General features: G+C 48.7%; 1 protein-coding gene across 1 annotated transcript; it reads right to left on the reverse strand.

Annotated features, from left to right (window-relative positions):
* Nucleotides 1-236: 236 nt before the first annotated feature.
* On the reverse strand, nucleotides 237-17732 carry LOC119381940 (solute carrier organic anion transporter family member 4A1). Its single transcript, XM_037649689.1, has 6 exons — nucleotides 17290-17732; nucleotides 11281-11405; nucleotides 9901-10000; nucleotides 7786-7907; nucleotides 1307-1477; nucleotides 237-298 (listed from the first exon to the last, which is right to left on the reverse strand). Exons 1-6 carry the CDS (start codon nucleotides 17730-17732, stop codon nucleotides 237-239), a joined length of 1023 nt encoding a protein of 340 aa, XP_037505617.1.
* Between the last annotated feature and the right edge of the window lie 6754 nt (nucleotides 17733-24486).

A 24486-nucleotide genomic window follows, 5' to 3' on the forward strand; every position in this document is an offset into this window, starting at 1 on the left:
TATTGTCATAAATATTCATAAAGCGCGCAGCATACTGTAATGTTGTGATTATTCATATGAGCGGGTTGCCATTCTACAGATTGATCATGAAAAAGCTTTTGATTCAGCTCACCGTAAAATTTTGTTCGCTGTTTTAAACCATGCTAACGTTGGTTCTGTTATCAGCGAGAGAGTCGTCCTGGCGTACCAAAACTGCAAGACGAGGTTGATCGTAAATAATAGTCTGGGAGCCCCCATTAGCGGGCAACGGATGGTTCGTCAGGGTCACCCGTCAGCACCCTGTTGTTTTGCACGTATACTGAAACGTATATGCATTAAAATAATCAATAACAGCATCCTTAGTCTGCAGTTAAAAGCAGCCGAAGTGAAGCAGCTAGCATATTGTCACGGGGTCGTGACGTGGACGAAGGCAGCAGTCGGGTTTTTCAAGACTAAACCTTTTATTTGGGCGAACCTGTGCCCGGTAAACGAGAAGTCAAACTACAAGTGATACACGCTTACACTGATAGCGGTGCATAGAGCGTCGGCCGTCGATAATCTGATCTGCGTTAAGGCGCGTAGGCATTATACATGCGGCATCGAACATAGAAGCCTTATCGCTGGTGGCCGCGTTAGTTCCAGAATAGACTCCGCTGTTCGCATTTGCGCGCTCAAGCCTAACAGACGACCCTAAAATAATCTGGAATGTTCCCAGATATCCTGGCGGGGTTTGCGCAAGGCAGTATACGTGTAATGAGCTGGTAACATAAAACATAGAAAGAAAGGAGTGCGTGTGGCAATATGCAGATGATCCGCAGTGAAGCACTCCGGATTAATCGTGACCACGGTTACACCATGACCGTGACGAAGGACAGTTTTTCAATTTGCAAGTTTGCTTCTTTGCTTCTGTTCGCTAGTCTGTTGTTTTCTGCTTACCGCTTAATTTCTTGTTGACTGTTTGTTTCTTTTTCTAACATCTGTATCTTTCGGTAATAAGCAAATTTCTTCGGTTGGGACAATTTCTGAATCCTTGTATGCATCCAATACATTAGGTATTGAATTTGTATGTCCCTTTCACCCTATGCCTCTTCGTAGGCCTGTGAGGTTTTCGTAAATTAAAAAAATAAATAAATTTAAAATGCACTCGTATTGCTCGCCCCATCAAGTGCGACTTGCCCGCAATCGAACGGTAACTAATGCCTGATTTCATACTCAAAAATAAAATGCAAATAGCCACCTAAGCTGTTTACTACAAATGTGATGGACGTATTCTGTAACATCTCTCGGGCATCGCTTGATGCCGTTATTTTCTGAGCTATATACTCACGAGTGAAGGACACGGCAAACGCGAGAAGCACGAAAGGCATGTTCGTGAGGAGCCGCCAGATGGCCCTCGGCAGGTCCGTGAGGCGCTGGCCAAACTCGCTCGAATGAAGCGTGCTCGCCACAGAGATGGCAGACTGGTCAGCCCTCTTCTCATCACGCACCGCGTCGTACCCTGCAGCACACCACGACATGAAATCGGAACTGCTTGCAGAGGACCGCAGGAATGTCTGGGACGTCAGCGTGCCACTGGCACTGGCACATTGCGCTTCGTTCTTTCGAAATATATGCGTATTTTTCAATAACTGAAATCCCAGGTTCTTGAATGTTTCCATTTATTCTAGCCCGTGTCAATGCGCTGGACTACCACCGATAAACTTAACGACTATAGAACAAAAGTACCTTGAACGAGCTATACTATCCCACTTAAGCCAGTTCAAAGCATATAAAATTCACAAAGCTTCTCTTGATAGTAAAAGTGTTTTCCCATTGGTAAGCCGGTGCGCTAATGATATGTCCTGCACCATGATGGTTGAAATATACGCTTACGAAATTTTTTTAGCGTAAGACATTTTTGCGAACATGGGCCCTGGCTCATATGTAAACATTACTAATTGGTGAAGGGTGATTCATCAGGTATTAAGCATTCATGGTGATGGGATAAAAGCGGGGAGTAATCAATGTAGCAAGCCTAGAGAGGAATCTATAATGACTAGTTTATTTCTGTGCACCTCAAGTTAGTATTATAACCAACAATGCAAGCTATGAAATCCGACTGCGTTGAGCAGTGAGTTCTTTACTTCTCTTTTTCTTGCCTGGCTTTTTACACACGATTTTATCAATAGTCAATAAATTACTATTTTTATTACTGCTACTGGGATATGATTGCAATGCTTGATGTGGGATGTGGCACTGTAGCCAATCGGCTCGGGTGTCCGCTCGAACATAACTTATCGAGGTTACAGTGCCGTCTAGTTCAGGTCGTCAGTTGTAGAGATGCTGCGACAACAGTTAAGGAGAAAGCCTTAGATACCTCATTAAACACGAAAAGTGATCGTTTTCTGCGGTGTCAACAGGAAAGACGTAGAAAGTCACGTGCATAGGTCGGCAAAAGAATTGGAGCTCACTCACACTCACTCAAGAAATATATTTTGCTCTGAGGGCTCACTCGGACTCAGACTCGCCAAAATATTCCTCCACGGGACTCACTCGAACTCAGACTCACTAAAGTATTGCTCTACCGGACTCACTCAGACTCAAACTCACCAATATATTAATCAGCCGGACTCACTCAGACTCAGACTCACGGCTTCACATGAATCTGAGTGAGCCTGAGTGAGTCGACTCGCGAGTCCGCTGGCGTAAAATTAGCTTTTTCGATCATGTTGTCAATCCCCTCTAACGCGAATATCTCTCATAATCGGTGCTCTACGATACGCCTTTTGACCTTGTTCTTTCAAATACGAGTTACCATCATATATCATATATCAATATTTGTCATATATCAATCCAGTAGGGACATTTCTATGAAATGCGCAATTCACGCGAGATATTTCGATCAAGAACTTCATAAGAAAGAGTTTGCGGAGGAAGGTCATGGCACTCCTCCTCCTAACTCACTCCTCTGATCGATAAATATTGAAGTGGCGCATGAATGCCAGTGTGCTGAGATATGTGCGAATAGACTTGAGTTTAAACCTAAGCCGATGTAAGGCTGATAGTAATGGTCAAGATGAGTAGATAGGACCGTAAGTCGGCAACAAAAGGTGGAGATCTCTCGGACTCACTCAAGAAATGTATTTTGCGCTTAGGGCTCACTCGGACTCAGATCACCAATATTTTCCACAACTGGATTCACTCGGACTCAAACTCACTAAAATTTTTTTCAGTCGGACTCACTCGAACTCAAACTCCCCAAAATATTATTCATCCGGGCTCAGACTCAGACTCACAGCCCGATCTCAATCTGAGTGAGTCTGAGTGAGTTTACGCATGAGTGAGTTTGCCGACCTATGGTCACGTGATAGAGATTGTGTCTTGATGAAGTCACCGTGTGACGTCATCATGACGTCAGAGATTGCAAAATTTTGTGGCGCCATCATGATGTCATATAGCCTGACGTGACACGATGACATCATTACACGAAATCGTCGCATGCGTGGGCCGTTCCCCGAGGCAGTGCAAGACCAAGCGAGCAGCAGAAAGCTTGCAGTGCCTGCGATCCTGGAAGCAGTGCAAAATCACATTAGGAAGGATCAATACATCGACTGAGGGAAAATAACATGGCTGATCCCTCTGTCATAGGAATCGGTATAACACGAAAGTAAAACGTGTCTTCACAGACGTAGTTGAGCGTTTGTTGCGCAAGGAACGAATGCTATAGCAACAAGTTGTAATGTCACGCGAAGAACGGCAAGCAGCTCGAAACTTGCAATGCGCTGCTCAAGCAGAAAGGACGCACGGTACGAACATACACAGGATGAGCGCGAACTAACAGCTGTCACAGCTGGACAGTTAAAGCGCGCTAGTCAAATACAAAGGAGGACGCACGAAACGAACGGACAAATATACACAGGATGAGCGCGAAGTCTTACAGTTGTAACTTATTTGTTTCTGAGCAGCGCGCTCTTTCGCAAAAGCGGCCGCTGCAGTGAACGAAGTGACCTTCGTGCTCTCTGTAACTTGAAGGTAAACATTAGACAGAAGTCTGTCTGGTTGGGTAAGTAAACTGAGATAACTGATATTTATTCTCCAACCAAAGTTACGAAAACATGTAAAAACCCGACGTTTCGGAACCAGCTCGGTTCCTTCCTCAGGGGGGACTGCGGCGGCTTGGCAGCGGCCTCTTTAAGGCACTCTCGCGGCGGTTAACGACCCCACGCATTACCGAGGAGCGTAGCCCATGCGCATACACCGGGGGGAGAGTTCCGAGTGAACGGTTGATATTTTGAGTGGTCCTCTGTATATGCCACGACTCCAGTAGTAACCTCCACCTCCACTTGGTTTCACTTTCGAGGATGGCGGTTCTGTTGAAGTCTATTCTGTGGTCAAACGTCTCTGCGTGCTCGGCGACGGCGCTGAGTTCTTTGTTGAGTTTATGGACGTCGTTGACGTGTTGCCTAATTCGTTCGGGGAAGTTTTTGGTCTCGCCGATGTATGACGAGGGGCAGTCGGCACACGGTATTTTGTAAACGACGCCGGGCGCCCTGTCCTTTGTTGGTCGGTCTTTCGGGCGGGGAAGGAAGCGGCCCAGCGTGCATGAAGGCACGTGCGTGATGTGCACGCCTTCTTTTCTAAAATCCGAGCCAACGCCTCGCTGGCTCCCTGGACGTATGGGACCGACACGCGTTTTGGAGAGCTGTTCGTCAATGCTGGCTGGGAGTCGCGTAACCTCTTTTTCTCTGCGCGGCGGGCGACGGATCGAATGAAATTTCTGGGATAACCGTTTTTCCTGAGGTCCGCAATTAGGCGGGCCTCTTCTTTCCGGCGTTCCGTGTCAGTGGAACATATCTTTTTGGCTCTCTGAAGTAATGTGGACACAACGGAGGCCTTGTGGGTGGAGGGATGGGACGAATCGTATTGAAGGTATCGGCCGGTGTGCGTCGGCTTCCTGTAAACGGAGAACTCCAAGTCGCTGCCCCTTCTTGCCACCTGGACGTCGAGAAAGGGGAGGGTGCGGTCGCGTTCACACTCGACCGTGAACTGTATAGCTGGGTGAACGGAATTTAGGTGCAGTCTGAAGTTTTCAATTTCAGATGTCTTCACGACACAAAAGCAATCGTCCACGTAGCGAAGAAAGAGCTTCGGTCGCGGCGAGAAGGAGCCAAGTGCTTCCCTTTCTATATGTTCCATGGTCAGGTTTGCCATTGTGACGGAGATGGAGGCTCCCATTGCGGTTCCACTGTTTTGCCTGAAGATTGTTCCTTTGTAGGAAAAATACGTGCTGGACAGGCAGAATTCCAGTAGGCGGCAGAGTTCGTCAATAGTGAGTGGGGTCCTTTGACTCAAGCCATCGTCACCCTCAAGAGCAGCACGGGCACAGGATACAGATAAGGGTACCGGCACATTGGTGAACAAAGATACGACGTCGAACGAGACCAGGCTCTCGTCTTCGTCGATGCTCACCTCTGGTGCTAGCTGCACGAAGTGGCTGGAGTCGCGGACATGAGTCGCGGACATGAGAACTCATGTCCGCGACTCCAGCCACTTCGTGCAGCTAGCATCAGAGGTGAGCATCGACGAAGACGAGAGCCTGGTCTCGTTCGACGTCGTATCTTTGTTCACCAATGTGCCGGTACCCTTATCTGTATCCTGTGCCCGTGCTGCTCTTGAGGGTGACGATGGCTTGAGTCAAAGGACCCCACTCACTATTGACGAACTCTGCCGCCTACTGGAATTCTGCCTGTCCAGCACGTATTTTTCCTACAAAGGAACAATCTTCAGGCAAAACAGTGGAACCGCAATGGGAGCCTCCATCTCCGTCACAATGGCAAACCTGACCATGGAACATATAGAAAGGGAAGCACTTGGCTCCTTCTCGCCGCGACCGAAGCTCTTTCTTCGCTACGTGGACGATTGCTTTTGTGTCGTGAAGACATCTGAAATTGAAAACTTCAGACTGCACCTAAATTCCGTTCACCCAGCCATACAGTTCACGGTCGAGTGTGAACGCGACCGCACCCTCCCCTTTCTCGGCGTCCAGGTGGCAAGAAGGGGCAGCGACTTGGAGTTCTCCGTTTACAGGAAGCCGACGCACACCGGCCGATACCTTCAATACGATTCGTCCCATCCCTCCACCCACAAGGCCTCCGTTGTGTCCACATTACTTCAGAGAGCCAAAAAGATATGTTCCACTGACACGGAACGCCGGAAAGAAGAGGCCCGCGTAATTGCGGACCTCAGAAAAAACGGTTATCCCAGAAATTTCATTCGATCCGTCGCCCGCCGCGCAGAGAAAAAGAGGTTACGCGACTCCCAGCCAGCATTGACGAACAGCTCTCCAAAACGCGTGTCGGTCCCATACGTCCAGGGAGCCAGCGAGGCGTTGGCTCGGATTTTTAGAAAAGAAGGCGTGCACATCGCGCACGTGCCTTCATGCACGCTGGGCCGCTTCCTTCCCCGCCCGAAAGACCGACCAACAAAGGACAGGGCGCCCGGCGTCGTTTACAAAATACCGTGTGCCGACTGCCCCTCGTCATACATCGGCGAGACCAAAAACTTCCCCGAACGAATTAGGCAACACGTCAACGACGTCCGTAAACTCAACAAAGAACGCAGCGCCGTCGCCGAGCACGCAGAGACGTTTGACCACAGAATAGACCTCAACGGAACCGCCATCCTCGAAAGTGAAACCAAGTGGAGGAGGAGGTTACTACTGGAGTCGTGGCATATACAGAGGACCACTCAAAATATCAACCGTTCACTCGGAACTCTCCCCCCGGTGTATGCGCATGGGCTACGCTCCTCGGTAATGCGTGGGGTCGTTAACCGCCGCGAGAGTGCCTTAAAGAGGCCGCTGCCAAGCCGCCGCAGTCCCCCCTGAGGAAGGAACCGAGCTGGTTCCGAAACGTCGGGCTTTTACATGTTTTCGTAACTTTGGTTGGAGAATAAATATCAGTTATCTCTGTAACTTCAACGCAAACTTGTGGTGAGAGCGCAAGACGTACAAGATAAGCGCGCGCGCACGAGCGACTACGCCCATGGATGTTCTCTGCTACGCCCTGCAGAGGTGCACGCTCATCTTAACGCGTGGGGCGGCGACCTTTAAAGCGCGCCCTTGGAGCCCATCGCGCCATCTCGTAGTGATAACGAAAACACGCTGATGTACCCCGATCGCCGAGTACCGCCACCAGCAAATGGTGTATATAAATAGCACGCCATTAGTATGACGAAGGACGTGCCGTCTGTGGCGGAGTCGTTTCACGCTGCGCGCAGGCGATCGAGGGGTCGTAAGTTCAACTCCCGTTGACGGAACTTTTCTTCTAGTCTTTTTTTTTTGCCATATAGTCTTTATATTTTAAAACGTCATATCCGTGACGTCATATCCGTGAGCCGTGGTGGACCCCGGCATGGAACACTTTCGTGTTAACAATATGGCTTTCGCCTTCGAGTCGTCTTTGGCGAATGCATGAGGCACGCTATGAGTTCCATTCGTTCATCCGCTTCAGGTCCGTGATTGAGATACACATTGTGAATTTACGCAAACGTAAAAAGAGAATTTCTATAGGATGCGCACATAGATTAAACTCCCTGTGTAATGAATGTGTGACAGTGCCCCTGAAGTTTGTCAAATCGATATTCAGTCGTTTCGATGAAAATGAAGAGCGAATATTACAAAGAGTAATAAGATTGCCTACTTTATTTCTGCAGAAACTTCTATAAGAGGTTTACTTCCAATGTTGGTGCCACATCCACTGCGTGAATCGAGTATCGCCTGAACGGGACAAACAGTAAGACTGGACGCTACAGTGGGTGGGCGCATACCGGGTAGGTATTTCGGCAAGGACATGGTGATCAGGCCTAACGTGATCCCCATGGCTCCAGCAATCAGAAAACCCAGCCACCAGGCGCCGATCCATGCTGGGCTCTTGGAGGTCAGACCGAGCCTGCAACATCGGAACGCCATGCCTCTTGTATCTCCTAAATTAACTAATATAACATACGTAGATCTCACACGCACAAAGTTAACGCTGCTTAAAGGGACACTAAAGAGAAACAATGAATTGGTTTAGATCGATAAATTGTGCTCTGAGAACTATGTCGTTAACTTCGCCATCATAGGTTTATTAATAGAGGAGAAAATCAAGTTGAAAGTTTTATTTCTTAAATTTCGCGCCGAAATCTCCCCGCGTGACGTCACGGATTTCAAAGCGTATTTTGGCGCCATTGGCTATACAAATTTACCTCAAACTTGGTATGTTACGTCTATGGCCCCGTCAGAAGACAATGTACTTCATTTTTACCGATTAGGAACTACGCAGTCCCTAATAGGCGCCGTAAAAACATGTGACGTCACGGCGAACGGTGCGGAAACTTCCGGGTGGCGTCGCCACCCACATTTTGTCTTTGCGCGTTTTCTCGCTTACTAAGCGTCTTCTCGCAGCAAGCGTGGTGTTTTCGCCATCGTGAAAGAGTACTTTACTAACATGTGAAAAAACGTTTTGCTCTTTAGTGTCCCTTTAATACTCGCCCTATGCTAATGTATATCGGAACCGTTCGCAATTATGTGTGTATCAATTATGACAATTTGTTAGGTCATTTTATTGCGACTTATCTCGCTGCGAGTTACAAAAATGCAGCTTTCTTTTCTCTTTGCATGATTTTCTAAAGTACACTTAGGTGTTTGTATAGGTTCTTGTAGTGTGTGAAGTGTTTTGTGTAATTGCTCACCACCTGACACTAGCTTCTCTGAACGCCCGATATCGATATTATCTAAACTTTATGAGTATGTTTTCGTTACGGGGAAGTGGAATCATTTACAGCGACAACTTTCGCTTCTCCCCTGCACTTAGTGGTTTGTATTTACCTTTCACGCAAGTGTACCTGACGCCGGGTATGAATTTTTATATGCAATGGTTGCGTATACGGTATAAGCAAAGTTGAATGCGTGCAATCGAATAACGACTTTAGCAGTTGATTACGTATTCAAGTGATGCGGAGCCTTATAGAAGGCCTTTCCGAGCAACGGAGTATATATGTCGCCTTTCTGGCAAAATTGTGCGTGCCACCGGAATCAAGCTTAACGAAAAGTGGGGCAAAATATTGCGACCAATTTTTCATCGCCAATTTTTCACCGAAGTAAAGTTATACTGATTTGCGAAAAACTTCTTGACTAGTGCTTGAAAGTGTTACATGCGAGCAAGACTTCAGACGGATTAGCCATATTTGGCAACATAATCAAGCGTTGGTTTGTTAACTGGTTTGCTAACTGTACAGGTAAGTGAAGTTCTTATGTTAACTGCTTGAAAGAATGTGCTTCCCTAAAAAATTGTGTTATGACTCTGAAAGAGCGCACACACCCTGCCTTTCTTTTTTTTCTCAGTACTTTTTATTTCTAATTATCAGCGACTATTGTGATACCACAAAGGCAGAGGATAATTCGAAACCGTGTACTCCGAAACTTCGCACGATCGAGTTATAGGAAGAACAAGGGGGCTGACGCTTGATGAGACGCCCTGTGCTTGCTTTTGCAAACTTTTTCCCGTAGTGCAACCGTGCTTTTTTCCCGGTGACACTGATGGGTGTGTTGCACGCGCGTTTCTAGGACATCGATTTTTAAACTCCTGTCATAGGGTATATTATTATAAACTATGCAGTAGTGGAGGACTCTTGTCCAGCTGGAATTAACATCCTCCTATACCTACGTCCATGGGTGTGTTAGCATATCACCGTTATTGAAATGCGATCACCATGGCCGGGAAACGAACCTGAGACCTTGAGCTCAGCCACTATGCTCATTAGTGAACGCTACGCCGCAAGCAATAAGCAGACGTGTGCCTCCAACGTCTTTCTAGGGGCGTTGTTTGTCGATGCACCGATGCCGTGACGTGTCATGCGCGGATCCTAGCCCTAAGCGCGAAAATGAGAGAGGCAACGTACGCGGAGACGTCGGTGGTGATGTCCACATAGTAGGACAACGTGTACCCGGCCACGATGAAGCCGAGTGCGGGACCAACGATGGCCATGCTGTTTAAGATGCCTGCACGCAATCAGCAGCGAACAAATGATGTCCACTTAAGTAAAACCTCGCAGCCTGCAATGCCCGTAGGAATATAGACCACCTTGCAGTGTGAATTCGCACCCGGCAATCTTAACAAAACAGAGTTTCGGCCACCGCTGGGCCAAAAAAAAAAAGAACAGACGACGCACTACCACTACTCTGAACTGGTTGTCTCGTAGCGCATGCGCGCCCAGTGCGTTAGGGCTTCCCTCCTGACCTTCTGGTGCCGGAAGTGAGACCCCAATGCCACTGCCGGACCATGGGATTTTCAGGGGAGAACGCCGATACACCTGGACGGCCGCACGGAGCTAACGACATGCCAGGAGCCCGTCTCCAGTGAGGAACAGAGGAAAGGCTGGAGCAGCTAGCTCCTGTGTCACTCTTCTGCGCTAAACCTGCTACGAGCAGCCATGGTCGCCTGACTTCGCCGCCAGAGACTACAACAGCGGCAACCCAGGAAGAGGTGCTGTTTCCTGTCCGCAAAAATTGCCAGGTCATCCAGGCTGTCCTGAGCTACCTTGGGGACACCAGGATGAATAACCGGTTGTACACGGGCCTGCTGACCCCTCACCTAGACTAGAAACGCTGCTCTCACCTCCGTAGTTCTCTCCTACCACCTCCCATATTTTTCCAGGCTGTTCTCTTCCCTATCAGAGACGTTCAGCCGCTTTCATTCAAAGGCTCGCAAAAGTAGCGTCTCTTCCTTACCCCATTCCCACAACGTACATGGCGATTGACTCGTTAGAGCCATTACCGTGAGTGAGCCATGCTAAATAATCAAGGTAAAATACAATGTAACATACCAATGCCAGATAACAGCGTCTGCTATTGCTAACATTTGAAGCAGCGCAAAGACATATGTACAGTAAAAGGACACTGACGTCGTCTGTGTGCTCTGTCTTTTGCCTGTTCTTTTTTAATTCTAGTATGTCTTACTCACCGAACCACGCACTTTAGTCTCGCATTAGTTCTTTGTTGTTCATGCGAGCGCGTGAACACGTAAACCGCGGCAAACGGGAGGCATTATACCCACCGTGTGTTGTGAAACCGACCGCCATTAAGATGATCGAGATTCTGGGCAGGAGTGGACGTGAAACCACACGTGCAGCCATAGGCTCGTGCAGTGACAAGACAAACTTAGGCGAATCAAAGATGACACTCGCAGTTACGCCCCATAAGCTAAGTGGAATGACGTTGGAGCTAGAGCTTCGCGCGTAGTTCAACCAAGCTGTAGGGCGTGTGTTATGCTAAATACGCACCGATATAAAGGCTTGACTTCCTCTTCTGCACGTTCTCGTCGATGTACGCGATAGTGACCGCGCTGATGGGCGTAGCACCGAGTCCGCTCAGCAGCTGCCCAAACATCATCATGAACCGGAAGTTTCTGCAAGCAAAGTGTATAGTACCAAGTCGTACACCATACATAACAGACTGTGCTATTTTCTGCGCACATTATACATACTACATCTACTTGATATCAGCACTGAAGAGCATTATCGAAAAAGCAATATTTACACCTCGTAACGAAAAATACATCAATCTCTGCTCGTCCTTCTGTGTTTTCCAACACGCACAGAGCGTACTGCGCGGGGATGGACAGCCACATTTAGATAGGAGCTAAATGAAAAAACACCCATGTATGTGATCGGAGTTAAGTGCACGCTTAAGTAAATCCTTGTAGCGAAAATCAATCCCGAATGCCACGTTTCGGCTTTGCCTCATAATTATATCATGGTTTCGGGAGCGTGTCGAATCGAAATTAAATACTCTTTGGTTCGGGTTTAAAGCACCACATTTTGGCTGCACAGTGATTTTGACTTTAGCGTGCTAAGCTGATACTGTTCATACGTATGGAAGCACACGCACGCAGGAAAAGACAAGGCAGGAAGAAGTGCTGACTGTGCCGTCTCTTCTAAAGTCTCTAGATTTTTTTCTCTTCTTTAGACTCGTCTTGTTTGTTTGCTTCCTTGCTTGCTTGTTTTATGTCTACCATGTGTAGCCATCCTAGTGAACAATGCATCACCAACTATCCTGCCAGCCAGCGTGCTATGAGCTGAAAGGCTTCAGGCAACACAGCTCAAGTGACTGCATACGTAAGTTCCCCAGGACTTGCATTTTGTAATTTTCCGTTTAATATCCTTTACGTTCCCAATCATGCGTTGTGTACAGCGCGTGCCACATCAAGATGTAGAATAAATAGGCACGTTGGCATATTGGAAACAACAATTGACGTTCTAGCATAAACATATCAGTGAATTTTAGTGAAGATGCTACTGCAGACATGCTCATAAAGGCGGCCATCTGCTCGACACTCCGGTTTGTGGCAATCTGTGCGGGCCTCTGACGCGTCCGTCACTGAACTCTATATTTCTCGCGTTTGTTTCCATTTCTAGCAACACTGATAACGGGTAGAATAACAGGAATTGATGTACATGTTCGAAGGGGGAAATTTTTTAGCCAGATCTGATAGGAATGTTAGCGAAAAACGACCGTCCAATATTGATTGGAATGAAACAAAGTGGAAAGCTCCGCAGAGTCTGTTCGGCAACAAAACTACATAATTCGATGCATGCACAGTCAGTGTCCAAACCTTTGAGATGAGACACAAGACAGCAGACGGCCCTGAATGTGGATTTCCGGCAAGTTCTAAAACGCGTTAATAACATGTACTGTGCAGTTTGACCGAATAAAGTCACACATTGCTGGGAAATTCAAAGTTTTCTCAAACCTAGTGGTCTCTAAACTATTGATGCCGACTGCACACCTCATGTGACCCGGCAGTAATACATCTGGGGCAGAACGACTCCGAAAATCAATGACAAAAATTAGGCAGCTCCCACTCATTCTGGGAACCAATTTCATGCGAAGCAATCATCGAGTAGCAGCCTCTGCGGTATTTTTAGCTTTGAGCCCAGCGTTACAAGGCGGATCGACGTCTTTGTGTAAAGTGAGTAGCTTGGCGGATAGCGTGGGCTTGCCAGGCCCGTCGACTACACTGGCGTGTAAAGAGCAACTCATGGTCGGGCTTTAACAATGTCATTCACGTTACAGCAAAGACTTCACTTGCTTAGCAACGAAGTGCACGCTGCTGTGCGACGATCTCCATAACCTAAGAAATTATAAGGTAACTTGCATAGTTCACAAAATACTGTACACAAACTTTCCACTACCCAACACCAAATTCAACTTCCCGCGTGCAAATACCAGGAAAACAAGTCAGTTAAATTTAAGTCTTCCTCCCTGTAACAACCTTTATGGCGAACGATTGTTAGAATTCTTCGGAGCTGTAACCTGGAACACTGTGCCTTTAGAAATAAAAACTACGCGTAACTTCAACTTTTCTTGCAAACGCTTTTTCTTGTTTAATGAATTGTAATCACCGTTCCATACGTAGATTGTACATCGTTGAAACTACCAATGTATAAAACCAATCGTTTTCGTGACCAATCATGTGCGTTGCTAACTTTTATGTATTTTCTCTATTGGACCAGCTACCAGCCACGTGGGCTATTGGTCCAAATATTATGCACCCATTTTTTGTATACACGTCTTAATAAACACATTTTGATTCGATTTGATTTGATTTGATTTGATTTGATTATAAGTAGCGGATCTCGGCGTATTCGAGCAACGTTTGTCTATATCTTGCTCAGTCACCGAAGATCATATGTAATGCTTATCACAATGTTATAAAAGCGGATAGCCAACACTGCAACTACAATTGGAGTTGCACCGACATCACGCTTCTCGAGGGGCTTTTTCCAAAACTGTTTGAAGCACACACGTGGCTCTGCGGTAGAACACTTGACTGCCGTGCAGAATGCATGGCTTCGACTCAAGCTTGAATTATGAATTTTCATTGTCTCCATGGAGTTCTTTCTCTCATCGACAACGTCGCCTACTTCGGCACAGGACTTTCTGCGACACGGCCTCTTTAAAGCTGTCGCCTTAAGGTTTCCAAAGTATACTCCTGCTGACCCTGGTATAGACTGTGAATCACTTGGGGCGCATACCTGCATATCACGGGCCGCGGTATGCGCCACACGTTACAGGTGGAAAGGGTTTCATGACCTTTTACAGCGAAAGCTGTTATGAGATCATTTCAGCGGCCGTTTTTGGCGCCGTAGTTGTCCGCCGCCGCCGCCGCCGCCGCCGTCGGTGTCCGTAACCACTATCGCTCGAAATAAGAAAAAAAAACGAAATATGAAAAAAATTCCAGGATGGAACGAGGTTCGAACCTGGGCCCTCTGCGTGTTAGCCCAGTATCAACCTCTGAGCCATGCCGGTGCTTGAAACTGCTTTGCAAAAAGACCCTATACAGGCTTCATGTCGGGAAGGAACCACATTAGCATATGCAATACAGCGTGGTAGAAGAGTGAAACAAGCACCAAGCGTCGCACAACGCGAATTCTGTAACCAGGCGTCACACAATGCGAATTGCGCAAAGAGTAGGTTGTTGAATGCTTCCAACCCATTACAAAGGCCTCCGCCATAATTCTTCATCGTCATCAGGCACAGCATCAACAAAGTGCGCATAATGCCTTACATGCATTTAGCAGACACCACGGCTTTCCGTAGAATGACGAAAAATGGCATAGTGCCTGCTTCCCTACTTCTCAAAAATTACAATGATGTATAGCGTAGTGGGTTCCTCGCAAGAGCACTTGTATTGGTTGCCAAGGAAGCCCATAAGCGCATGATCCATTACATCAGGGTCTCAATAAATTTCTTCCCCCCTCCCCTCTCTCTCTCTCTCTTTCTCACGTAAACGTATGGTATATTGCATGGTGGGAGAGCGAAATAGCGACCGGCAATCACACAATGCGAATTATGTAACTGGTGAGCCGTTGAAAGCTTCCAACACTTTACAAAGGGCTGAGCCACACTTCTTCATCTTCATCAGTCGTCACGTCAAAAAAGTGCACATAATGGCTTACAGATGTGTAGCTGGTACCTCGTTTCTGCGCAGAATGATGAATAATGGCGTTGTAGGTGCTTCCCAACTTCACAAATAATGTGATTTATGACGTAGCGGGTACCTTGCTAGTTTACCTCTATTAGTAGCACCAAGAGAGTTTACAACGAGCTCTAGAAATGCTGTTCTTCAAGCTTTCGCTGTGACTGTGCTGCGATTTCCGCGCAGGCCTGGCGTTTTTTAACATGAAAGTGTTTATGCCGGGATCCACCAAGACTTTACTGACGTATTTCTGTCACGGACATGGCGTTGTACAATGTACACGAACAGATGACAAAGAATAAACTACAAGAATAAGCTTCGTCGCCGGGAATCAAGCCCACGACCCCTAGCTCCTCAACGCGCGGCGCGAAACGACTCGGCCGCAAAGCTTACGTTCTTCAGCATACTAACGGCGAGCTATTTGTATAACCATTTACCGCTGGCGGTGCGCAGAGCTCGCAGGCACTTGTTTTCGTTATGACCAGCGAGATGGCACGAAGGGCGCGAAGGGCGCGCCTTAAAAGTCGTCGCCCCGCTCGCTGCGATGCGTACGCACCCCCACCTGTACTTAGCCCTATAGAGGGCGTGGTCGCCCGGTAGCGCGCTTATCTCGTGATGGGGGTGGTTTGTACGTCTTGTGCTTTCACCGCAAGTTTACGTTGACGTTACACAGTGCACGAAGGTCACCTCGCTCGCTGCAGCGGACGCGTTTGCTAAAGGAACGCGCGGCTCAAACACAAAGAAGTAACAACTGTGACAGTTCTTAGTTGGTGCTCCCTTTTGAAACTGAACTCATGCGGCAAATCATTTTTCTTGCTGCACTATCTGTTACGAAACGCTCTTGATGATTCCCATTATATTTGTAGACCAATCATACACAGTATAACGCTACCCAATAACCATCCATCGTACCCAGTATGCCCGGTCAACTGTTACTACAATGAGGCCCGTTTGTACAAGGAATTACCGTAGATTAAAGCATACTTGTTTGCGTATAGCATGCGCCAACAAAACATAGATATTTTATACTTAAAACGCCTTGCTGCCGATTCCATGTTCGGGCCACACCAGCTAGATTACTGGCTCGGGCCTGTGACGGGCCCGATCTGCGGTCGGGCCAGGCCGGGCCGGGTAGGTGAAATTTTTTCTCGGGTTCGGGCCGGCCCGGGTCTCGCTTTTGAGTCACCGGACCGGATTCGGGCGGGTAAACTTCAATGAGTGCCGGGCTCGGGCCGGGCCCGGGCCGGGAGTCACGGCCCGTGCAGTGCTCTAGTGGTTATCACTTCTCGCGCCCGCAAAGCTGGTGGCTGTCTGGATTCTAATCTCTCAAAGGGTGGCCGCTTGTTACTCTCTCGTTTATTGATCCCCGGGGCGCGATTACGTCTGTTTTCGTGCGGAGCTAAATTACACAAACGATGCCGCCGTGGTTGCGTTTTCTGTTTTGGCGACTCGAAAAAATTTGCTCCTTCTCGCTGGCGATAAGACGAAGGATTACTACAGCTTTTTCACCCGTTTTGCTTTCCGGACGGGCGTACAACCATACAGTTTTCTTCCGTGCGCTTACTCACGCAGTTCGAAACGCTTATGCTATGGAAGTGCGCGCCGGTTGCACTGCTGCTAGTGAGTCGAGCGGCGATCCTTCCGATGTGGTCTATTCCTCAAGTGTATGTTTGCATGTCTGCGAGCTACGTTAATTACAACGCATAATTTTTGTTTATAATAAATGGTATAAGGGGGGGGGGGTGTTCTTTTAGGATTTTGCTTGATGTTACTCACGAATGAACCATGTGTATGTAACAACGAAAATTATTTTTTTTGTAGAAAAATGGTCCGAGAGGGCCGCGGCGCTCTCTCGGACCTGGCCGCGGCCCTCTCGGACCGGCCGCGGCCCTCTCGGGCCAGGCCGCGGCCCTCTCGGACCCGCGGAAGTAGCTCGGGAGCAATGCCTCGAAGAGCACAATGCACGAGATTGACGTAATGGCCGCGTCGCGATGAAAGCTCGTCCTCCCTGCGTGGAGGGAGCCTCATCATCTCTGCAGGCATTTCATAAAGTTGTTCTCTCTCACTTAACGGTCACGCAAAAAAAAATTTTAAACAGTTTTTTCTGAAATAGAATCGTCTGAAGGAATTAATTCAGCAATAAAAAATTACAGATTTTTAGAGTGCATGTCACGAAAAATTCGGCCCTTAAGGGCTAAAGGGGTTAATCCTAAAGGGTGTAACATTCGAATTTGTTGCCATCGCATTCATTTTGCCCTCGCAGCGAAACTGTGACTTTTCGTCTTAGTTAAAAATTCTTAGTGCTGCGCACCTTATGCTTCCGGACCTCGTGCACGACGATACGGCATCAGCCATCGGGCACAAGTCGGTCTCGGCCTGCGACAGCTCATAAGCCGGCGAGAGGAAGTGGACAGCGGCCACGATCAGGTTGCCCAGTCCCAGCGTGGCGACGCCGTAGCCGATGAAACGCGGCTTGTTGCGGTGCGTGGCCAGGAAGGCCACGGGCAGCATGGTCAGGCAGCTGGCCACGTCGTTGCTGCTGAGGATCATGCCGCTCTCGTAGCTCATCAGCTGGTAGCGCCGTTCGAGCGTCGGCCGCACCACCATCATGACGCCGTTCATGGAGAAAGTGCGCGTGAACGAAACCAGGCAGAAGACGACGAGAGCGACGCGTGGCGTGCGATACTTCTGCAAGAAGTCCGGGTAGACGCCTAGGAGCCCCGCACAGGGAGTCCCGCTTCTTCTTGAGCTCATCCTCCTCCTTCGTGGCTGGAGCGGTTGTGCGGTGGACTTCGTTCTTCGGTATCGAGACTTCACTCCCACTGACGGGAACGGACCTTTTCGCTTCTCGAAGCGAAGCCGGCTCTTCGCCGGTGTGCGGTGACTTGGCCGGCGTCTCGGTTCGCGTCTTTATTGGCGGCGTCTGGTTGAGGCAGTCTGGCACGGTCGTTGTAGATGGGCTCTTCGACTGCGGCTCTCGCAGCTGCAGCGGGCGCTGTAGTTGCACATCCTCGGACGATGTCACTCCAGCAACGGGTGACAATGCCGTACTGGAAGTTCTTCGTGCAAAAAGAAAAGAGGGTGTGGTTACGTGTAATTAGGTGCGGCCAGCTTTCGTTTCTTTGCAGCCAATTTTAACACGACAGTATTTTTTGCCGGGGTACACCAAGATTTCAGTGACTTATTTTCGTCACGGAAATGACTCCGAAAAAATGCACACGATCAGATGGCAAATAAGAACTCAAGGAAAAAACATTTCCATGAACGGGAGTCCAACCCACGACCTGTCGGTCCGCGTCAACAGATGGAGGGCATGCTATCCACAGCACCACCGCCACACACTCTGGGTGCTTTACAAACGCGCCTTTTAGATCTCATACTTTAACAGCGCTCTTGGTCGGCAAGGTGGTGTCAGGATAGCTAGGTTCGCTAGTTGTATCACAGTATGATATAAAACTTTTAGTGCAAGTAAACTTCTTCGTCCTGCGTCGTTTATTTGCGCTCAATATTTGATATCATAACGGGTGGTGTCGCCGTCTGGGAGCGGTAAAGTGAAGTAATGCATCACCACTGTGGCCTTCGCGATTAGCTCCTGCAACGCGTCGTTGCTACGCGTCCTTCCCATTCGGCGCGTTTCCAATAGCAGAAGTGCACTTTTGTCAGTGCCTTAACACACCGCGAGATGTCGACCTTAGCCCAAGCCTCGGCCTCGCTCATAGCATTCATCCATATTAAAAATAGCTCTGCGACGCCCGCCTGCCTCTGTAACACCGTGTTCCCCGCTCACGCTCGCCGCGAGAAAAATTGCGGTTGGGCTGGAGAAGAGACACGACGCGTGTTGCGTTTCCCTCTATTACAGTCCGGCTGTGGTGTTCTGTTTACTCTTTAACATACCGCGGAATGGCGACCTTAGTTGATGGCGGAATGGCGGAATGGCGACCTTAGTCACACCGCTTTTAGGGGCGAAGCTCCCTAAGGCGGCACCCGTTCGTCCCTCGTAGTCGTAGTAGTGCGTAACCAGTCGTAACGCTAGTACCAGATCTTGACCTCCAAGGTGGTGTCGGTGGGAGATTTTTCCTGTGCGTTGTTGAACAATAAAAAATTCGCAGCGTGCGCGTTAACTAAAAGCCGAATTCTTCTGTCTCTCATTCCCCATTAGCAGCTATTGGCATGTTTCAGTAGGAAACGCTAGTAGAAGTGTAAGTGTTAGCTAAAAGCCGACTTCTTCTGTCTCTCATTCCCATTAGCAGCCATTGTTTACCTCCAAGGTAGTGCCTGGTGAGATTTCTCCTGTGCGTGATTAAACAATAAAACTTTTGTTCAAAACGCCGTTGATTGATGAAATAAACCAACGAAAGACGCCAGATGTTTTCTAAAAGCAAAACGAAAGGACGCCGGATGTTTCTAAAGCAAAACGAAAAGACGCCAGCTGCTTAACGAAAGACGCCAGATGTTTTCTAAAGCAATGGTTTTCTAAACAATGAAAATTCACAGCGTACATGTAAAATTAAAGTGAGCTGCAAGTCGTCATAACTCATCGAACCTTTAGTATAAACGCGCCCGATCTCACGTCGGTGATGATGTACTGGGCAGAATTCACGGAAGATTCACGGTTTACCGATGAACCTCCGCAGCTTCGCCCACTCATCATCATTCACTCCGTGGATATGCTGTGATTTTTCTGATTACGCTCTCACCGTTAACTACTACAGCTACCACAAAGGTTTGTCTAATCGTTGATCATGGACGTTAGTCGTCGGGATGGAGATGTGTCACCTAGCCTCAACTTGGGTGCATCCACGTTAAACGGTGCTATAGCTGCCTAACACCAGTGAACATTGAGCAAGCTTTCTTATATCAATGTAGAGTAAATATTCAACTACTTTTGTAAGGACACGTTTAACTTTCGTGTTATACCGATTCCTATGACGGAGGGATCAATCATGCTTTTTTTGGTAATATACAAGGGCTTCAGCAACGGCGAGAAAGGAATTTTCGATCTGAGTCAGTACAGGCCTGGGCCAGGACAGCATCTAGTTCCAAAAATACACTGGTGCTCAAGCCAAAAAGTGCAAACAAGAATTGCATATTTTTTCGTGCTGTCATGTACCGCTGATCAAAACATCCACCTGGAGTGCTATGCAGGATGGCCCGAGTTTAGCGACACTCGGAATCTTTCCGAGCACTGGCGACACCACCTTTTGAACCAAGTAATAGTGCGGAAAGGTCAAATCCAGCCCTCAGCGCGCGCTGTGTTCCATTGGTTACGATGGAACGCGGCGTCATGTCAAGGGTGGTCCACAAAGTTGGGTGGTGTCTTCAAACCAGCGGCATGTTCTTTCATTTGTTTGTCGTTCCACTGAGTGCAGAAGAGCACCCATGGAAGAAAAGTGTCCGAAATTACAACTAATGATATTTTGAAGAGGGACGGGTTGATTAAATTCATTTTCAAGCGTTCAATGTCTGCACTAAATATCCTTTACAATAATTAGTAATGTGGCCTACAAGGCCACATTACTAATTATGTGGCCTACTCCAGCCGAGCGCCTTTCAACAGCGTGCGGCCGGAGCCAATCGCCGAGGCCACGTGTATAATCATGGTCGGCCTCTACCTGCTAACGCATTGCTCTGTCGGCACCCTCTTCGTCCCCTCTTCATCGTCTGCTCGCTCACCGAGCAAGTGCGCCCAACTGATTAGCTAATTACCTAAGCGGTAGACCTAGATAATTAAGTGAGGACATGCTATGACCGAGCTAATTAAGCCGTCATGCTAAGACCGAGCTAATTACGCCATGTCTTGCTAGAACATGCTAATTTAGCCGTGTCAAGCTGAGGCCTGACTAATTAAGACCAAACTAATTAAGGCGACGCTAAGTATGAGCAAGCTAATTAAAAACAAACTAATTAGAACATATGTAAATAAGACAATAGTATTCGAATAACGCTGAATAAGACTATGCTATTTAGTTTCAATTAATTAAGGCATTGCTAATTAAGCATGTGTTAATTATGGTCGCCTATTCGAACCATACCATGTGATGCAGAACTATTCGACAACTCGATTAAGTCCTCACTAAATAAGACCACGGTAATTAATTCCATCAAAACTGAGACCGAGCTGACTCTGTCTTCACTCCGAAGCAGACGAGCAGACTGAGTAGACGTTGAGCCACGTAAAAAGCTAGAAAAAGCTAGGTGATCACAAGCTCCGCTGGTGGCTCTAGCCTTGCACAACTAGTGCTAGCTGACCAAATTTATACCGCAGCGGTGGCTACATGGCTGAGTATCCGCTTCCAATGCGGGAGGTACCGGGTTCGATTCCCAGTGCCGACCGGAAGACCAGCGGTTTTTTTTTTCTAATGGAAAGAGGAGTACACCGACCTGGCGCTCGGTTGTTCTTGGGTATTCATCTCGAAAGGTGGCCCCATAAGATTCTGAAAGGGCCCTAGGCGCACCTTAACCCACCACAGCCTTGAATTTTTTTTCTTTAATGCATGGGAATAAGTAGTCGAGCATCTGCCGCTGCTGTGGGAGGCAAAGAATTGCTGCCGCCGGGTACCTACAGGTAAAATAGGTGCAAGAGCACTTCCGGCCTGGCGCTCGGCAGAACGAAGTACATAGTCGCTTGGGAAGGCACCCACCCTGTAAGAAATTGGCGGCATGGGACCGACTGACCTAAAAATAAGGTCATAGTCTTTTCTTATATGCAATGAAGCTGCTATTTAGCTTCCGCCGAGTGAAACGCTTGGCAGTCACACCGGCACTATGACAGTCCCGAGTTCAACTGGGGCCTTCTCAGATTGAACGAGTTTGAATCCGAATTCGTGTGTCAGTCAGTTTAAATTGACCGACGCCCACGGCAAGGACAGGGTCCGCCCACCACGTTTGCTCTTGCCGAGTAGCAGGGCTCACGCCGCAACGTCAGTGAGCGGCACGAGTCGCACACAGACACGTGCGCGTGCACTATACACACATGTCACGTGATGAAAGAACCCTTTCGACGAAGGCTCCGTGGGTGCTGCCATAATCCTCTTTAAATACGCGTGATCCCGCCAAAAATACACTATCGAGATGGCGTCACCGTCGTTACTCCGATGCAACAGGCCAGTAATGCAGTTATGCGATTTGCTGAACAGTGGCATATACTCGCCAGCGCCCGCATCATGTCGTTAGCGCCACCGTGCTGAATTCTGGCAGTGTCATTTGCTTTGACGATAGTATCATGCACTGGAGTCTGCGCAATCGGCGCCGTCAACAAAAGCCTAAACAAACTGCGTGGTGTTTAAGAAATGTCTTCTCACCTGCTCAAGCGCCATTTTTTCCGCGCTCCTCTGAGAAACCGGAGCTAACCACACAGGCTACGAACCACCTAAAGAGTCACCTACAGATTGCGGTGCCTTGTGTCATCGACGCAAGTTCTTTCTGAAAAGGGTCAAAGGGCCGTTTCTCATAAGAAACAAAAGGGGTTTACTTCAATGCGCTTCACTCTTGGCCGTGCGTCATCTGTATAACCCACAGAATACGAGTTTTCTTATAGCGTTTCAGTAGTACGTTTTGACGGGCTAGTTGGTTCACTGCTTAAACCGCACGAAAAGACCAGGACACAAGCAAGAAAACACAGAGAGGTTCCGTCCGGGCCACGTCCGAAGAATAACAAAGATATTGAAGTCAGAGTGCTGCAGGAACGTAAGACTTTACTCCGACTGGCTAAGGGTGATTGTCCAAAGCGACCAGAACGTGCTCGTGGTGGATGATCGTCTCGCCGGTTAGAGAAAGGTATCTGCAAGCGCCGCTGAATTCCTGTGGCAACGTGCGAGAGGGGCTCTTCCTCAGAAGAGCAAGCAAAGGACGTCCGGCGCGGTGACCGTTGTCGAAAACGCCCTTCTGCCCTAGGACGTACAGGGTATTTGGAAAAAGGGCCGAAGTTTTCTTTCGAGCCGGCACCCAGACGCTCCGAGCTTCTCGCCGTGGTGAGACGAGTATATATGGCAACGAGTTCCGGAAGAGCAACGTGAACGTGCCATCGGGGACGGAGTGGACTGCTTGCAACGCACCGCAAGTAAACAACCGTCAAAGAAAACCTTAATGAAAGTGGTTAGTTCCGCGCTCGCGTTGTTCTCTGTGTTTTCTTGCTTCTGTCCTGATCTTTTCGCGCAATTTAAGATCGTCTTATAGCGTTTCGATGGCGAGCGTGCTTGTCGCAGCTACTCTTGGCTGACCTGTATGTGACTGCGCAGCGCATGACCATAAAAAAATCCTCTGCAAAAAGAGGCTCAGTGGCACAGATTGGCATTTGGTGACGCAGTGGCGTGACACGATAAATAACGGGCTCCGCTCTCCCACGCTGAGCCGTGCTACCTCGAAGGAGTTGACTATTCGGAGGCTCGCGATTAAGTTATACCATGGTCCCTCAATAGCAATGCAAAAATATTGGAGGAATATCGCTGTACAGAGGGTATCTTCAATACACCGTTACGGTGGGGCGTCTTGAACATGAAATTGTAGCACCATGCCGGTCTTGGCCAGCTGCCGCGCAAAGGAAGAGAGCCCAGTGGCTCGTGATGCACCAGCCACGAGGTAGTCAGAACATTCTGGGACTTTGGCTGGCTGGACGGCACGGCCAACGCTCCTCTTTGGCCTCTCGCCTTCTTATTTGGCCGTCCGCCTTTCTCGCCAATAAATGAGCGACTACGGTACGTCTACGGTAGACACCGTCACGTCGCAACATTTAGTGACCACGGACACAAGGACAAGCGATTGGCTGCACCGCTGCCACCGAGCTTCGCAGCCATGTTCCAGTCTGCTCAAGACTGGCAGCCACAATTTGACCCGCCGCTGCCTTCGTTCCGGTCTTCCCACGTCGAGTCACGGTCCGCGGAATTCGAGGCGGCTTTGGAGCTCAACAACATTTGGCCCCAGGAGTTCATGTTCGAGGTCTTGGAGTACCATCTCCCGCGTGACCTCAAACGCCGCTTAACCTACTTCTCATTACGCCCGCGCCCATGTGATGAGCTAAGGGACGCTGTGCTTCAGTTTTCCAGTGCTACGATGAAATGCACGGCTTTTGACGTCCCTGCAGGCCTCAGCTTTGACGCATCCCACCTCTCAGTGGTCCTCGAGCGTTACGCTTCCGGCGCCCTGCTGCCACGACGAGGTGGGCAAACTTTCTTCGGCCGCCGACTCACCTGGCGCATCGCAGCATACGTCATCCGACGTCCAGCCTTTGGATGAGGAGTCGATGTCTCTCGAGACCTCGATGAGCCTGACGAGATCCATGCCTGCTGGCCCCGCGTACGATATCAAACTATGTGGCATGTCTCGCGTGTTCGCGGAAATCGCAGACAGCGCCCGAAGTGAGCCTACTGACACCTCATGCACAAGCGGCGAGTTTGCCACCAAGCCGCAAATGACTGCCAACAGCGCACCAACTCTGCCGGTGGTCGAGCCGCACGCTTTTGACACGCTGACCACGCATGCAGACGATCAGCATGCCACCCTCCGCAAAAGG

This window comes from Rhipicephalus sanguineus, chromosome 2 (assembly GCF_013339695.2).
Source record: "Rhipicephalus sanguineus isolate Rsan-2018 chromosome 2, BIME_Rsan_1.4, whole genome shotgun sequence".
NCBI classification, from domain to species: Eukaryota; Metazoa; Arthropoda; class Arachnida; order Ixodida; family Ixodidae; genus Rhipicephalus; species Rhipicephalus sanguineus.